This window comes from Beta vulgaris, chromosome 8, assembly GCF_026745355.1.
Source record: "Beta vulgaris subsp. vulgaris cultivar EL10 chromosome 8, EL10.2, whole genome shotgun sequence".
Taxonomy (NCBI): domain Eukaryota; kingdom Viridiplantae; phylum Streptophyta; class Magnoliopsida; order Caryophyllales; family Amaranthaceae; genus Beta; species Beta vulgaris.
The window spans coordinates 58,218,819-58,238,024 of NC_079209.1; the positions used below are offsets into that span (position 1 = coordinate 58,218,819).

At 32.4% G+C, this 19,206-nt stretch overlaps 1 protein-coding gene across 1 annotated transcript; it reads right to left on the reverse strand.

The window, feature by feature from the left end:
• Positions 1-4,519: 4,519 nt before the first annotated feature.
• On the reverse strand, positions 4,520-17,637 carry LOC104902172 (probable sulfate transporter 3.5). Its single transcript, XM_010689870.4, has 12 exons — positions 17,219-17,637; positions 14,235-14,442; positions 11,216-11,387; positions 10,248-10,313; positions 9,255-9,368; positions 7,635-7,751; positions 7,350-7,476; positions 6,928-7,214; positions 5,835-6,025; positions 5,660-5,742; positions 5,192-5,268; positions 4,520-5,069 (listed from the first exon to the last, which is right to left on the reverse strand). Exons 1-12 carry the CDS (start codon positions 17,532-17,534, stop codon positions 4,902-4,904), a joined length of 1,926 nt encoding a protein of 641 aa, XP_010688172.1. The 5' UTR covers positions 17,535-17,637; the 3' UTR covers positions 4,520-4,901.
• Between the last annotated feature and the right edge of the window lie 1,569 nt (positions 17,638-19,206).

Genomic DNA, 19,206 nt, shown 5'->3' on the forward strand with positions numbered 1-19,206 from the left:
CAAATTACTTAGAAATTACTACAAAAATACTTACACTATTCATCTATTAATTTTGACTACAATTCTTTTATGGTCTATAAAATAAAAATGCTATTAACTAATATTGTTGGATCATTCTCAAATATCAACTCGAATAAAAATATAGGACTAAAAAAATGAATGACTAGCTTTGTTCTTTGCATCTAACCTCACCTAGAAGAACATATAATACCTCCGTTTCAAATTAATAGTTAGAGTTAAGGGTACAAAGAGGACCCAAACTATCAGATTTTTCACCGTTTGGGACCTGATCTTTTTTTGTACACCGTTTGGGACCTAAAATGATATTCTGAGCATAAATGTTAACCTTAGTTAACTTGTGGGCCCAGTTGACAATTAAAACCCCAAAAAGCTATCATTTGTTGTTTTTCCCAAAAAAAATTAAGAACTCAAGAACCCTAACCCAATTTTTTTTCTCTCCTCCGTTATTTCTTTCTTCCCAGATCTTCCTCATTTGTTCACCAATTTCTACCAAAATTTACCACAAATTCGCTTATTTATGTTTTTTTCGAGTTAATGGATCATTATTTGTGGTTTGAACCATTTATGGTTTACGATTTCATTTTTTTTTTGAGAAAAAACATCTGAAATCATTCAAATTGGAAGAAGAAGATGTTCACACCCAAAAATCGAATTTTTCAGTTTGAATCTAGATGTTTCAAACCCAAAAATTCGTTTTTTTGGATTTTTAGCACAAGATATGTTCAATGTGGATGAATCTCGAAGTTGGTCTTCGTCGTATGGTCTATCTTTCTCACTCTTGAACTCTCTTTTTCTTGTGGATTTTTTTTTGGATTTGTTGTATTGTTCGAATTTTTATGGGTATGTTTGATTTTTGTGGTATGATTTTTGTTTTGATTTTTTGTTTTTTTTGTTGGGGTTGTTCTTATTTTTCAGTTGCAATTGTTCAGATTTTTTGGGTTTTCTTTCGAATTGTTATTATTTTTTGTTTGAATTGTTTTTATTTTTGGGTCGTATTATTTTGTATTGTTGTTCGAATTCTTTAGATCTTCAAGAATGGAGCAATAAATTCGAATTTTTCTAATGGGCTTGTGATAAATGTGAATTTGGCAAATGGGGTTTTCATTTTCATTCAGAAAACTAAAAAAAAAGGATCTAATTAGTCTTGTTCATTTGGGGTTTTAATTATCAATTTTTTTTTAAGCTTTGGAGAAGATGAGAATGGAGATTGAACTTTTAATGGAGTTTATTTTTGTGGTGTTCTTGTACTTTTTGGATATTAAGTATTATTTATTTTATCTTAATTGTTTTTTTTTTTTGTTTGTTTGTTTGTTTTTATAGCTGTATTTCAGGAACTAAAGTTCCAAAAATTCCAACGGTTACTTTTTCAATTTAATTTTGCTTTTTTTTTTGCTCTAGTTAACCTCAGGTGAGTTAAAGTTGAGTTAACTTGCCGGATTCTTGTCATCAGGTCCCAAAGGGTAAAAAAAATAGTTGTAGGTCCTGAATGGTGAAAAACCTGATAGTTTGGGTCCTCTTTGTACCCTTAACTCTTAATAGTTACACTTACACTTTTCACGCATGTCGATGCACTACTTTGAGCCTTTATATTTCTAACTTTATATTTGTAAAAATATAAAAAGTCGATATTCTAAAACTACATATCAAGACGAATCAAACAAGATCCCACATGACTATAATTTCTCTTAACCATAACTCACAAATGATAGTCAAAGGGAAATTTGTGGATAGTGTCAAAAGTGAAAGTGTAACTATTAATATGAAACGGAGGTAGTATTACTTAACTTATACTCCTTCCGTTACATTTTAATCTACACACTTACACTTTTTATCCATGCCAATGCAAAAACTTTAAGGACATATATCTTTAGTTTTGTGTTTGTAAAAATTATAAAAAGTACATAATAATAAAAAACATGTTAGAATGAAGCTAACAAGATCTCACATGACTATATTTTCATCTTCGTATAAATCATAAATGATGGTCAAAGTAAAATTTGTGAATAGTGTAAAATATCAAAATGTATAAGATTTAAATGAAACAGAGAGTACTAAACTTATTAACCCTCATTATGAATTACTTAAAACTTAGCTAAATCTTTCTAAATCAAGTGGAAAGAACACAACACTTATCTGAACCAGAGCCAAACTATGAACACAAAAACATTTAATATCCGTCTTTGGGCATTTTTATTTGCTGTAATTTGTACAGAGGAATGCTTAAAAATTTCCTCCAAATTGTAAGGTTAAAGTTTAAAACTTTTTAATTTCCTCTAACAAATTTTAATCAAAATTTAAGCTTTTTATTTAGATATGACAAATTTTATGAATATATGATGCAATTAAAACTTGATATGCCCAAAATCAAACATAAAACAACCAATATGAAGTATACATATTCAACAATTCACAATTCTCAGATATTTCAAACAAAATTTGTGGACAAGATCCATCCTTTCAACAATGTAGCATTTTTCATACCCAAAAAAAAAAAAAAAAAAACAAGATCAAAGGAATTTTAAAATATTACCCCCCAAAAAAATTACCCATCACCCAAAAAATTTACCCAACTTTTCGTTTTTTATGGGGAAGAAGAGGCTCAGATCTGTAATTCATCAAACAATTTGGTGAAGTAATTTTCAAGAGGGTAAAAAATCTACCATTAGCGGCGAAGCAAAAAAACACAGTATTTGATCTAAGCATTTGAAGAGAGATAAAATCTCCCTTTTTCACCAAAACAAATGCAAAGACTCAAAAACAATTAATTGCTGCCAAGCCAAACAGTAAAAAATTTACCACATCTCAAAAAAAAAATTACCAAACTGAAATTGACTACTTTTATAAGATTCAAATCATCACTGCCTCATATTATTATTATCATTATTATTATTAAGAAGAAGCAGAAATGACACATTTGTAATGTTGTTGTTGCTGTTGTTGTTGGTGAAGATGATGATGATGATGATGATGAAGAAAGAAGTTATCTTGCATGGTTTAAGGGCCGTTTGGTTGGTCGGGGAAATCATCGGCTAAAGAAGACCAAAGGTGTTGGTCATCATAGGAGAGTGGCAAACGGTCCTTAGAAACTCCCACAGCCTCTCCCAGCCTCATTCTTACTGAACCCTAATTTTTAAGACCCTTTGTGTGATTTTATAGTTGTGATTTTGTCATTTATGTCCTTTGTGTTTAGGTTTTGAAGGAGATGAGATGAGGGTATTATAGTCTTTTCGTTTTTCCTTCTTTTTGATGAGCTGTTTTTTTTTTCCAAAACTTAAGAGGCAATGAAAAAAAAATCAACTTGGAAATGTAAGTAGGGTTTATGTAAATTACATTATTAATACTCTGTCAGTTTTTCTTTTACTTCCTTTTATTTTACTTTTTTTAGAACAAAAGAAATATGAAAATTTTTTGTGAGAAAAAATTAGTCAAAGTAGACATGCTTTTTGAAACGGAAGAGTATTTGCCTATTTGTTAATTTTAATTGTTGTTACTTATCCACAAACATAATTACTGTTGATTATATTCCTTACTCCTTTATGGAATTTTTTCCTTGAATAATGCAAAAGTGCGTTTTAATTCCCAAAATATGCCCAAAAAAATTGAAATTCCCTGCGTACCGTCCACGTAAGACGGCACGCGAGAAAATTGTTTTTTTTTGTTTTAACCCACGGAAACCGCTACTCAAAGTAGCGGTTTAATTTTAAAATAAACCGCTACTCTGAGTAGCGGTGTATAAATATAAACCGCTACTCTGAGTAGTGGTTTACCTGTGCAAAATATGGTAAACCGATATCAGTTTTCATAATAATTTTTTTTTTGTAAACCGCTACTCCGAGTAGCAGTTTCACCTAAGTTGAAAAAAAAAATTCTCGGCACTTGTAAACCGCTACTGCAAGTAGCGGTTTTACTAAAAAAAAAAATTTCTCGCGTGCCGTCCTACGTGGACAGTACGCAGGGAATTTTAATTTTTTTGGGCATATTTTGAGAATTAAAACCCACTTTTGCATTATCCAAGGAAAAAATTCCTCCTTTATGTGAAAAAAGATTAAAACTCTATGAATTCTTTACTATTTTTGAATTTGTTGTCTCGAAAAAAAGATCACAAACTTTTTTGTCATATTAGAAACTTAGAATGTCAAAGTTACTCAAGTAAATGTTGTCATTTATAATTTCACTTTATCAATTAATCGTGCTGGGATATATAAAGTTTGTGTATAAACTAGTCTTGTTTAACATTGTATAAAATGAGAAGTCCTTCTGTTTACAAATGAAGAATGTAGTTAATAAAAGATTTATTTTCAACTATAATATTAAGATTAAATTCAATCATTCACCAATCTGAAACTGAGTTATATAATTAATACTCCCCCCGTTCCAAAATACTCTTCACACTTATCAAGACTCGTAGATAAGTTGTTGTTTAATTACCAATTGTTATTTTATTAAAAAAAGTATTTTGGGACGGAAAGAGTATAAACATAAATCTAATTATGAGCACTTTTATAAAAATGAGAGAATATGATTAAAATTAGGAGCCTTGTTGTGCAAAATACATTCGGCACTTTAATATGGCCTTCATTGGAAAATTATACAACCATATATATGAAGTATAAATTTTACAATTGCTATGCTCTAAAAAGTAAGAAAAGAAAAAGAAAACAAATTCAATATACCCTCCAAAAATACATATCACCTCATCTCATCTCATCTCTCTCTTCCCTTCTCGGCCCTCTCTCTTTGAGATCGGACAGCCCACTGATTCAGCCCAAGGTATATGAATTGGGCCGTCTATAGTTACAAAGACTGGAAGCCCATTTTGGATATTAGGTAGAAAGCCTTTAAATTTATCCATCTTTTAACCCAAAAAAAAAAAGAAGGTTTCATGCATGATCTTGCCCATTTAATTTACTTGGGCCACCCAATCTAAATCTGCAGGACTCAACTGCATCATCAATTGACAAAAACACATATTCTTTGCCAACGACATCAATGAACTTTGAAGTTATCAACTTCTCCATGACTTCAATCCTTGGGTTTACCAATAACATCTACATATTCATGTAAATTTATAATTAGTAAGCTTAAATGGAACAATCCATAAATTTATATTTGTTGCAGTTATTATGTTACGGAAGTAGTATATTGAAGAGGGATAAGAAACTTGGAATACCTTAATATCTTTTGGTCCTAAGAGTCTTTTCAATTCATACAACGCTTCAATTCCGGTCATGTCTATAGCCGTTACTCCTATAAACAATATTAATTTCCCATCATCAGTCACCACGAAAATAATATAAACAAATTTGCGTTTGTTGGTAAATTGCGTATAATATTCTATATTAAAAGGTCAAATCATACTATCTTTATTTCTTTTTAGATGCAACATTTGATTATGATAATATAGAAAAGGCAAATGTTAGATCTACAAAAAAAAAAAACAGAGGAAGTATATTATTAAGTTATTCTCGTCTCTATCAAGTATGATAGATAATGTACAATGCATCGTATCCAAACAAAGGTAAAGATTAGTTTATGATTATGTGTGTGCGTGCGCGTGCAAAATGGTTTTTTTTTTTTGATTAAATATGATATTCTTTATCTCATAGTTGAGATATGAAAGCAAGATGAATGTGCATACCTCCCAGTTCCAGTATAAGGTGTTCCACTGTATCCCCCTGGTAATCTGTATTTGATTCTTCATCTCTGATCCACCTTAGAACTCTTCATGACATAAGCAAAAGTAGATATATAATTTAGCCATATGAAAAATCTAAGAAAATACTGAAAATATAATTAAGGTTGATGATATTCACCTTTCTCTAACATAAGTGCTATTTGAGTACAAAATTGGTGAACCTAGCTGAATAATTAGGATCCCTGCTGTCCCTTGTGCATCAGGATAATGCTCTATGTCGCGGTAAAGATTTGTGTTGGGTAGGTTCCCTAACTTACAACTTGCTGGCCTTGCTGTGAATAGTAGTGCCCTTATTATTCCTAAACCAATCTGCAAAATATTTAGATAATTCATACCAAGGAAATTAATGTTTTCTTACTAGTGTTATAACAGACGCAATAAAGCAACGAAAAATTAGAGAACAATCAACACAAGAATTAACGTGGTCTACTAATAATGTGTTAGCTACGTCCACAGACAAAGACGACAAGTTTCATACTCTTTAAGAGAGAGTATTGTAGAGAATATGTCTTAAATCTGATTGAAGCGCGAAGAAAATAGGCGAGTCGGGAGCTCTCCCGGTCAGTCGGGCAGGTTCATCGACCTATGGTGGGGGCGCCCGCTCGGGTTGCTGCCGCCTGGCCGAGGGAACCTGCCCGGCTGACTTGGTGGGATGTTTGCAAGCTTCGCTGCTGGATTTACTTGCGCGCCCGACCGAGCAATTTTGGCCTGGGCGAGCGTCAATTTGACGTGGGTTTGCGATTTTCGAGTCGCGGTTTTAATATGTTATTTAACCTAATTAGTTTAAGTCGTCATTAGTGCGAAAACACATCTGCAATCTAGAATTCTTCAAGAGCATTAAAACTTTTCTCTCTCTGCCAGTGGACATAGCCAACACTCCGTTGGTGAACCACGTTAAGTCTGTGTGTTATTTATTATTTTTTGTGTTCATTATTTGTTTTTCCTCACATCCGTTATAACAAGTACAAATTACAAAATAATGGAGGCAAACTTTTTATTTATTTATTATTATTATTTATTATATTAATGTAATAACATTATAATTAACCTAAATAAATGTGTCTAAACTGGACCCAAAGCATAAACTATATGCTAAACTTCATAGACAAATGATCCTAGCAGAAGATAATTCAAGCATGTTTCAACAACTAGTATACTAATAAAATTAGTTTCAATATGAAAGATACTGATAGATGGGGAGTTATTCGTACCGAGAGGCCAAGGCCAATATCCATACTAATGAAGGTAACTCCAAAGAAAGCAACCATGCAAATGCAGAAATCAAACTTGTCGACTTTGAAGAGATGAATCGCCTTGTCATACTCAATAAGACCAAACATCGCTGACATTATAATTGCAGAGAGAGCAACCATAGGAGTGTAGCTAAACAATGGTGCTAAGAACAACAAAGTAAGCATCATAATAAGCGACATCACCACATTCGACATTTGTGTTCTACATCCAGCGTTAAAGTTAACTGCTGTCTTCGAAAATGGCCCTGCATCCACACATTCATGCAAAATATTATGATCTATCGTTCACATCACCTCAATCTTAATCACTAGGCCAAGACATCCTTAGTATCTCAACATAGACGCATAGTAGTACTATATGTGTAATTAGTTAGACAAACCTGTAGTTAAGTAACAAGAGGTAAAGGAACCAACAATGTTCATGAGACCGAAAGCGACCATTTCCTTGTTGCCATCAGTTTGTTGATTTTTCATTATTGCGAAACTCCTTCCAATAGCTATACCTTCCTGTTACATTACATTACATTACATTCGTTTTATTAAAATTAGTCCTGATTATATATGTAAAAAAGGTTTAATTAATGTTTAGGAATATGAACATAGAAATATAATGAAGTGATTATGCAAAAGGGAATTAAGAAGCAAAGAAGAATTAGTGGTCTTACAGCAAGAGCTAAGACGGCCGTTAGGATACCAGCTTTAATAGGTGCTGCAATGTACTTAGGATCAAAGTTCAATTGGTTAATGGAGGATGGATTAATCCCTTTATTCAAATGACCAACCTGCAATATACATCATCAACCATAAAGTTAATGATTTAAGTTGCTTTGAATGTAGTAGAACTGTAACATAAAAATTGTTAAGATAGTCTAAGTACAAATTAAAACCTACTATGTCAAAGACCTTCATTCATGTAAACAGATTTTGTCATTTAACCTGACGGGATGTAATTAGGTCTTGTTGAAATGATATTAAGCGTGTTTCTATTTAACTTATTTTGACATCTGAACCTATATGAACTTATTTTTATAGCTTAACGAAATTTGTTAGAACCAATAGAATTTATTGTTTCAGGAATAAGTCTAGGGTTGGCAAAAGTTGACCCAACCCGATCTGAAAATTTCGGATTTGGGTTGAGATTTTCTTCCTGAAATAAAAATGGGTCGATCAACCCGGCCTGAAAATATAACGAGTTAGGTTCGGGTTGACTTTTTGAACCTGAAAATAACCCGAATAACCTGATTTAGAAGTCGGATTTTTTCAGGCCGAGTCAACTTGAAATTAACCCAGACTTTCATAACTTATGCAACCTATCTTTTGTAAATCTTATTTGTATTGGGCCAAGCCTATTTCTTGGATCACCTAAATTTTATTCCAGGTCATTAGCCCATACTTTCATAACTTAGTGTGTACAGTTGAATTTCATTTCAGGTCATTTTGGGTTGGTTTCAGGTCAACCCGAAATCGATAGGGTCGGGTTTGGGTTATGATTTTTGACCTGGAAATAGAATCAGGTCGGGTTTGGATTAGGGATAAGTGATCTGATATTTAAATCAGATCAATCTAAAATTGACCCAACCTGACTTGATTACCAGTCCTAAATAAGTCAAAATAAGTCGAAAATGTTGCACTTTGCACTTATCTCAAATGACTTGCAAAATTGTTGCCCATCTTAAAACCTTTATTTAGCATTTTTCTACCATCCTATCTTTTTTTTATATACAGAAAACATATTTAGACTTGACCCCCTAATCAGGGGCGGCTTTTAGCATGTTCAACATGTTCCATGGAACATGGCCCCTTAATTGTGAGGGCCCCAAAATAGAGAAAGTTCAAGTAGTAAAAAGAAAAAGTTTATCTACTTATTTGGACTATTTTTTTTTCATAATATGATTATGTGAAATATGGATGAACTATTACATTATTGAATTCTTCAAATACGAGATCACACAGGACCTCTATATAGTTCGAGACGGGCATGCCCCTAATTGAGAGTCAGCCTAAGATATTCTTAAGGATGATAAGAGAGAACATTGGGTGATATATTTCGTTCTAGAATATCACTTGTCACGCTTCCGAGTCAATTACAACATTGACGAGTGAGAGCAACCAAATAGTGTTATAAAAAATCTTAAAAGGGTATAATGTTATAATTTTGTCAAACTCACCGCCCACCAACACAGAAACACACACTAATTAATCACAAAAATTACCAAAATGAAAATTTGTCTTAATCTCTCAATACAAAATAAAATCAAACACTAAATAACAAAAAGACAACTCACAATATCGATACCGAATTTCTCTGCATGGGCAAGATAAGCAAAAAGGCCGCCAGTTATAACAGTGACCAGAGGAGCCATTGCTGAAATCCAAAATAGCTTTGGCCTCTTCGTTTTCTGTTCAAAGAAACAAGATTAAAGTATATACATTAGAATTTATGAAATCACGAGTTTAAGAATCTTTATACAAGATTACGATTATGTAATCAGTGTGTATATTCCCTTCATCACGAGCCAATCTCTAAGTATATTTTATACACTAAATCATGCTTTTTTTCCCAATTCATGGTGAATTCCGTAGGGATTTAGGATTTTTATATTCGCATGTCATTTATAAAATTTAGGACTAGTTTATGTTACTATTAATGAATTAAAACGATCATTCTATTATAAAAATGGAAAACATCCCGACTAGAGATGGGCATGGGTCGGACCAGCACGCGGGCCTGCTCAAGGCCCGGTCCGACCCGTTATTTGCTACATGGGATGTGGGCCTACCACGGTCAAGAAATTTTATTTCCGGTCATTCCGGCACAAACCCGCCTATATGGTCCGTGGAGCAAATTCCCCTTTTCTTTGTTTTTTAGTCTAAAATTGCCAAAAAAAAAACAACATAAGACACGAGTTGGGCCCGGGAGGCACGAGCGAGCCCGTGTACAAAATCTGAAAATTTCGCACGACCCGCCATTCACGGGCTCGTTCGCAGCCCGACCCGCCAGTGCCGAAAGCCCACATGCCAATCCCGTGAATAGGCCCGGCCTATGCCCAGGTCTAGTCGCGACCATCATAAGGAAAAAGAGTCAATTCACAAAAATGAAGAGGTTTCACCTTAAAACCATATGACAATAAGGAGAATATCCTCTTTATCTTATAAATAAACTCATTTCTTTTCTATTGATGCGAGTTTACTCACATCATGTGTTGAGAGTTATAAATCGTAGGTTGAACACATGTGCATGCATGGAACATTTAAGTAAGAGAGTAAGGAAGTCTAACCACGTATCTGGTGAACTGTAGAAAAGCCAGGAAGATTATGCCAACAACTGCACTCTCCCAACGCCACTGCCAAGGAATTCAAACATGAAAAATACAACTCAGTCAATCAATAATTGCTTATTTTAATTGACCATAATTTCAGGTTGATCTGCTCACAATCATGCAGGTAACGAAGAAAATCAGTTTTGCAACTTAATGACTTGGGTCCACTTTTTCCAACAGAAATAAAACTTCTCTTCTTCTATCTTTATTACAAACAATAAACATATTCAATGGTCCAAGACTTAGCATTTTTCCTGAAGACAGATTAGCCTGACAAAAATTGACTCAACCTAATAATTGACATAAATTAATAGCGCACAAAAACCAATTTATAGAATAAATTTCAAACCCATAAATCGTATTTGATCAATTCGAACTCGACTGACCACTAAATAGATTAAAAAGATGCATAACCTAGAAAACCAACCCGATGAGAGATTAACAAAAGTTAAATACAGTAAATATTATCAAATCCTTGTAAACATTGGTACCAAAAATATTTCATATCACTAAAAAGACAAATGTTGTATCTAAATATACAGAAAAAGTATTAGTTACACTCTCTTCGTTTTTTTCAATTGCTACATTTTTCTTAAATGATTTTTTTTTCCTTTTTAATTACTATATTTTCTTACTCAGGTACTTGGTCCACTATAAATAATACTTTTATATTTAGTCTTATCTTTTTCCACTGAAAAGTATTACTTTTTCTTATTATTTTACATTAAATGTATCAAAAAATACATTCCAAAAAATTTAAAAATGATATTACATAAATTGTTGTGCATACGACAATGTAGCAATAAAAAAACGAACAGAGAATACTAATAAAGCGACATAACATGAAGAAAAAGGTAGTAGGGCCAAGAAAGGACAAACACAGGCACACAGCCATAAATGATATAGAAAATAATGCAATATTATACCTCATTTTTGTGGCTGAACAAGGTTTTCAATACTGAGACTACATCAGTCTTAGACGTAAAATGTTTTAAGCCCAAAAAACCCTTCAACTGTTGTAGAATTATAATTATTGCTGTTCCTCCCATAAACCCAGTAATTGTTGAATGTGACAAAAAATCCACCAGAATTCCCAGTCTGCAATTGATATGAAACAACAAATTATTTTATTTGCATACAACTGAAGATTAAACAAACAGTTTAAGGGATATTTTAGAAAATATATTGAACTCTTATACGTAATTGGATTATCCATGCTATTAATTATGATATAACAGTTACACCAATGATAAATTTAAGATGTGCGTTACAACTTGCATGACTTCTAATTGGCACAATTGTTTTTTTTTTTTTTTTTGAAAGTAATTGGCACAATTGTTATGTATGCTTTTTGCAAAAAAATGTCAAGTTTTATGCTATGGATGCCTTCTAATTAATACAATTGTCCTCTTTCTTTGCAGTTGTTTCCCTCGAATTGGAATACTTGTCATGATCAGTACCTTACAGATGCCTAGGCATGTGGTCATTATTGATCATATGTTCAAAAAACAATCTACATCATCTTTAATTTTCCTTTGAATAAAAAACTAAACTATGGAGTATATAACACGAGAACGTATCACATCGTTTGGAATACTAGCTCAAAATCTCACTGTAAATGTCATCACCTCTAACTCTAAGGAATAATTGTGGCAGATGTTCTTGACATGTTATATTATTTAGAATAGTAATAAACGAAAGGTTAGGTGAGTAATTGATATTATTTTATAGTTAATTCCAAGGTTTGTATCATGATTTGTGATTCAACTAAAGCAATTATGAGACTTTGATTAGGATAATCTTTTCATGTGAGATATAAAGTATATAAATTTAATCTCGTGAAAACATCAGATGGTCTTTTTAACCTCCTATAATTACTAAGAGTTACCAGGTTGTATTTATTTTTTGCAAAGCTCGTTTTATGATCTAACCAATTTTTTTTAGTCAAATTACTCATTTGTGTAATTATTTATTGGGTAATGTTATATGTAGCCCTTAGGGCTACAAGCATTAAATACATGTCTTAAAATGGAAACAATTTATGAATTCATGACAAAATTTCACATCATTTGAGGTAATAAATGCTTGATTCCAATTTTTTTTTCTATTTTAAACTTCTTATACATAGCCCTAAGGGCTATGTATATCATTTTCCTTATTTATTTTATAAAAAATTGTATAACAATTTATTTTCTAAACTTTTTTCCTTACTATATGTAATTTTTATTTGTTCTCTTTTCTAATTAATGGTCTAACCCTCACATCCTCTTATAAAAAATTGCTTTCTTCCTAATATTCTTTACCTAATAAATCCAACAAAAATTATTAAAAGAGACAGTCTAATTTTAATATAAAAATAGACCTAGTCACTAAATGGACTAAACTAGCAAAAATTATTAAAAGAGACGGTCTAATTTTAATATATAATTAGACCTAGTTACTAAATGGATTAAACTAGTCACCGAAAGAAATTAACCTAGTCACTATTGGGCTAATTCTCTTTTTAATATTGGGCTTACCATCGCCTAATTTTAGTTTAAAAATAGGCGGTCTCTTACAAGACAAACTCTTAAACTAGTCACCGAAAGAAAGTAACCTAGTCAATATTAGACTAATTTTCTTTTTAATATTGTGTTTATTATTGCCTAATGTTAAATTAAAAGTAGGCGGTCTCTTACAAGACAAATTCTAAATCCAAAGCTACTCCATTTAAATATACCTTCCCTAATCATTTCATCATAGAATTTATTAATTAACACAATTAATAATAGTATTAGCTTGAGTACTCCGTTATGAAATCATATGATTATGACTCATTCATGAAACCTTGTAAAAAGTTAAAATGCTTCTTACTATGTTCATGGACCCCGAAGCAAAAAGAAAGGGGAAATTTAGATACAACCTGAACTAGCTACCTCCCAAATTCTCTCAAGTCTCAACTAGTAATCTTTTTGTGCGTTAAATCATTAAAGTATTCCGATGCGATTGGAAGCATATTAAAAAATTAAAGAAAGCGATTTGACAAACCAACCCACAAACTATGCACATAATTATATTTTGTCACCAAAAGGCAATCCATATCAAAAGAAATCGAAAGGACTAAGCTTTTTATTTTTTAATAAAAGGTGTAAACGTTGTATTAAAATATATAGTAAACTAATCCTACTCTTTTTTTGTTCTTGTTATAAAAATTAGCACACCATGTTAGCCTCTAGCTAGAGACAAATCCAACCTAAACTTTTCATTTCCATTTCCATTTTATTATCAATTTTATAAAGTAAAGAGAAAAATAAATTAGGTTATTTCCTCGTAAGAGAAAAATATTGCAACTATTATTACAAAAATGCGTAAATTGAATGTTGTTATTTCTTAATCGCCAAAAAATAATGTTATTTCTTTTCATTTCTACTTAAAAAACGTTGTGGTGAATCTATACTGCTATTCTGATTCATTTTTGTTCTTCGTATTTAGAATCTTTTTGAAAAAGGAAAAAAAAAAGTCAAAATAAAAAGAACAAATAGGAACGAAGAAAATACTATAATCAGTGGCGAATACTTGAATTGGTAAAATTCCGAAAATTCTCTTTAAAAATTTTGATTTTTTTGAAAATTATACTGAAAAATTGACCATTTGACCCCGATAAAATTTAATCATTACGCTTTAACCCCACTAATTTTTTTTTATGAATCCGCCATTTACTATAATATTAAGTGTATAATATATAAGCACAAACCAAATAGTCTTGGCATAGTGTTTGCTCACTTTGTCCCTTAACCAATTGGTCGGGGGTTCGATCCTCAACCTTTGGGAACGGAAAGAGATTTTTGGCCAGCCCTTTACCCTTAAGTGGAGCACCCGAGACGAGAGGATTAGTCACTGCTATTGGCGGTGGATACATTAGTTGTTCAACAAAAAAATAAAAAAAAACACAAGTAAAAACGTTACCTTAGAACACCCAAAGCAGTTTCAATAATTCCACAGATGAAAGTAGCAGTGAAAACCAAGCTGAGGTACAATGATGGGTTATCAGTTGGTGAAACTGTTTCTCCAATTGTGTTAGCTATGAGCAAAGAGCAAGCTGCCACTGTTCCCACTGCTAAATTTTGTGAGCTTCCAAACACGGCATATATCAAAGGTGGGACAAAACTTGAATCTGCACATACATTAATTTTGGACATTAATTTTCCAATCGTATACAATAATTAGGATCACTTATTTATCATCAGTCTTTTTTTTTTTTCTGGTAAAACAGGTTTAAAGTAGAAAATCACATGGGATTATCGTACTAATATCGAAATAGAGTTGTTTAGTCGAACTTTACTAAACTAATTAAGTAATAAAAATTTCCTTCAAAATCATAGTTCTATAATAATTGGGTCTATAAGAAGGCATAGAAATTAACATTTATCAAATTAAACCGTTTTAAAGAAAAAAAATAATACCTAACACATGATATATGTGAGACTTTATTGTTTATACTCCTCGAAAACTATTATATCTAGTAACACAAACTATAATTGTATCCACTATCCACTATCCACTATCCACTAATGGCAACATTATTTCCTGTTCAAGAATTTATTAGAAATAATAATTTCTTCGCTTTTTTTATTCGATTTAATTTTAGTATGTGTTACTCGATAAAGTATTTATTAAGACGAATCAATAAGGCCTCACATAACTATAATTTTTTTATATATAATGAGAATAATTTAGAATATTCTATCTAATGATGATTAATGTCAAGATTTCAAATCGGAAAAAATGAAGAAAGTATGTTAAAGAAAAAAGATTTAAATTATAACTCCTATCATGTACTCCTATACATTTAATGAACACTTACTCAAAGTCCAACTCTATTAATCATTGAAGATTTGAACAAAAAAAAAATATTAATAATTAAAGACAATAACATGGTCAATAGTTCTCCCAAAATGCAATAGATTTTTGGAAAAAAAAACACACATATGTTATAACTCAGAAGATGCTAGTTAGTTTAGTTGATATTTGATTATAACATGTTAAGGTTGATAAATAAGTTGGAGAACAACTTTGTTCTATATCAATGGCTTTTATAACTCTCGATACAAATAAAAACGACTATCTACTATTATTATTGAAGCAAACGTGAAAGATTTATTGCCTATTATAAATCGTTCCTTATGCTATGAGTTATTAAATTTAACTTAGAGTATAGCTCGAGCTTAACAACTCGTTTTACTCAAAAAGTTTAGACCCCATGTCTCGTTGTCTTAAAGCTATAATTCACAATCTAGATGCTATACATTACTAGACGTGTACCTTAGTCTATCCCCTATCCTTACACAACGGTCATCCTTGGTGCACCGATCCACTTGATAGGATCATAGGGCATCATCTTATACAACAAACCTACATAATCCGCCAAGAAGATATATCCAACAAACCTCTAATACATTCTTCATTCATATTCTTCATTCATATATGGAATGCAATCCACAACCCAAATTTTTGTAAAATTTGATGTAAGCTACAATAAAATATAGTGATAAAATTTACGAATTAACTAGTACGACATGATAATTATTGGATGTTCTACGTTTGCCAAAAGGACATCAACATATTTATTATGGATCAAAACTAACTTTACTTAGGAGTTAGGAATCCTACATGACGAATTGAAAACTAGTGTGTTATATTCCAAAAAGGAATCAAAATCCCATTTTACAATTTTTTTTTAATATTATTTCTCATCCGAAGAATATATTTAGAAATAATTAATTTCAAAAATCTAATTAAATGATTTAAACAATCTGACTTATTGTATATCAATATTATAATTAGCAACTTTTGATAAATTAGCCGTCAAAATAGATAAAAAAAGCATCTTATGATAAAATAAAGATAATCAACTAGAATTTTGGAGATTCTTATGTACTATTCATGGACTATCATCTCGATAAGATTGTATTTGATGGGTAATGCAAAATTATGTAACTTCATGTAAATTTAATAATAAAACTATCAATGATCTTTTACCTTGTTAGCTACCACTAAAGTTGTAGGTCCACTAGATATCAAGTTTGAACATCTTTTTGATGCTCTTTGACGACCCATTACTCCTATTTTTCTAGTGTTTATATGCCTTGTGCTTTATAGTTTATTCTACGATCTTACTTTATATGATTCCACGAAGAACAAAATCAAAGTAAAGAATTGGAAGTTACTACAAAAGTACCAAACAAAACTACAAACACGAAATAACCGCAAACATTAAAACCGCGCCTCTCACACAAACACTAATGCTTGATCCACATCAACACGGAGATCTTCATATTAAGTGATTTTTTAAGACTATTCTCTCCAATTCATGTACCATAACTAAGGGCTTGTTCGGTATTACTGTAGTATTCTGTTTTTTTAGTTTTTTGATTTTCGAAGTCATATGATCATATCTTCTATAATGAATAAAAAATTAGTCAAATTTGTTAGAAACATGGTGATTTTGAAAACTGACGACGACTAATCACTTTTTCTAATTTCCTGTTTTGGGTTTTTAGTTTTCAGAAAACTAAAAACAAAAAACGATCACGAACGAACCCTTACTAGATTAGGAGTCAGCAATTAGACCCGTTACGAACCATGTGTTACAAGATCACGAGCACCTAACTTGATGGTCCAATTACTGTATGTTACTCGCACTCTTCATTTTACCTTAACTACTCATTTCAGATCTCCAACATTCGAAAACTTGAACACTCCAATTTGGACAAACAAACTAAAATGTTCCACAAAATAACCAAGTCAGATATTTGAATATGTATCGTGTCGTACATGGGTACCCGAGTTCGAGTAATGAGAGAATCCCGATCCATGTACATATGCCGAGATAGTACTATATAAACTTTGACATCTAAAAAAATTGTAATACAATGGAAAGGAGTACTTACAAAGGCCAACGACAGGAGGAACTTTAGCAAGGTTGGCGTAACTGATACCTTGAGGAATAGCAAGACTAGCAATGGTAATACCAGCAAGAAAATCATACCTAAAAAGACTGAAACTATACTTAGGAAGCCACTCAAAAATGGGGACAAAATATTGAACCCCTTTTATTAATCTCTTTTTAGGGGGTTCACTACTAAATCCACTGAAAGGATCATCAGGAAAAAATGTTTCTTTCAGGGAAGATTTAAATTTCTCACAGAAACTTCTTGGCTTAACAAAGTTCACATTGTGTGTTGGATCAAATTTTCTTTCCTCCATTGTTACTTTAGAAGTTTTTAAAGGGTGGTTTTTTTTGTGTAACAGAGGAAAAAAACAGAGAAGATAGAAAGAATGAGGAAGTAGAGGAGAAGAGAAGAGAGTTAGGTGTAGAAGTTGGACAAAAGTGTGGGTATAAATAGAGTGAAATGTTGGGAAATTAGTGGAGAATGATTGTAGAGGATTGACAGGTAACTTGGATAAGATGTAAGAAATTTTTTTGACAGTTTCTTGTTCTTTTTATTTTTTTGCATTATTATTTTTGGTGGGGGAGGGGGTGGTGAAAAGATTTGTGAATAATTGAAAATTTTAAACTATGAATTAACTCATTAAGTATATATTTATCTCCCATTTTCAATCCAAAAAGGTAGGAAAAAAAATATCTACATACAAGGAAACATGCAGTGATAACACTCCGGAGAGGTAAGTAATTTGGAGCACTATAATCACTATTAAGTATTAACATCAAATATACCACCACAATTATTTGAGGTATTTGTATCGCCTTCGTGACTCATATGGATTAAAAAAAACAATTATTTGAAGTATCACAATAAAAGTTAGGGAATTTCACTTGGTATGAGTGTACTTTAGACTTTTTTATTTGATACCCAATTTTTTTTGGATTCTATATAACATCATTATAGTTTGGACTACTTATTCTCTACTATAATATTATGTTAAACAATATATTAGTTTTGGGATTAATATGGTTAGAAGTTTGTCTAATTTTGAGTAATTAAGGTTTTGGGAGTCATTTTTGTCCTTCACGATCAAATTTAAGGTTCAATTCGCTAAAAAACAAAGACATTTTCTGACAGGTAAAACGTGGTTATAGTTGTTTTTCTCCAACTTCAATTTTGACCCATACGAGCCAAAATGACTCTCAAACTTACCTGAACTATTCTCGATGCACAATATAGATACTAAGTCCAAACTATATGGTATCATGTATAATCCAAAAAATAATGGAAAATTGGACAGGAATAATCCCACCTTTGCCCGATCTGCCAAAAATAATCCCACCTTTGGATTATTATGGAATAATCCCACCTTTGCTGACTGAATCGATTTTTTGGTCTCGAAAACTTGTAACTTGACAAACTAGTAAACCAAGTTAATTTTTTATTTGAACTCCACCCCAGCCATCGGGCCCCTCCCTAGCCACCAAGCCCCCACCTCCTCTCTCTCCCCGTTGCCGCTTCTCTCTCCTTCACGTCTCTCTCCTCTTTCTCCCTCTTCTCGAATCACGTGTATATGTTGTGGTGATTGAACGATCTCTCTTTCTTGGAGTGATGGTTGTGTATGGCGGTGGTGGTTGTCGTCGACAATGGTGGTGCCGGGAATGCTTGGGGAGAGGAAAGGAGAGGGGGGTAAAAAGATACGAAGGGAGAGGAGAGGAGAGGAGAGGGGGAGGAGTGACAAGGTCATGTGGCGAAAGGGAAAAAGGGGAGGGGTGGCGGGGTTGGCTACACGCGGAAGGTCAGGGGTTTGTCGGGGAACCAGGTGGCAGGGTAGGGTGGGTTGGGGTAGCAGGGAACTGGAGTAGTGGTTAGATTTTACAGCGGGCTGAGGTTGGGGTGGGGGTGGGGCGGGGCAGGGTTGTGGTGTTGTAGCAGGGGTAGTGGGGGTATTAGGTTTTTGTAGCGGGCTAAGGTGGGGGTGGGGGTGGGAG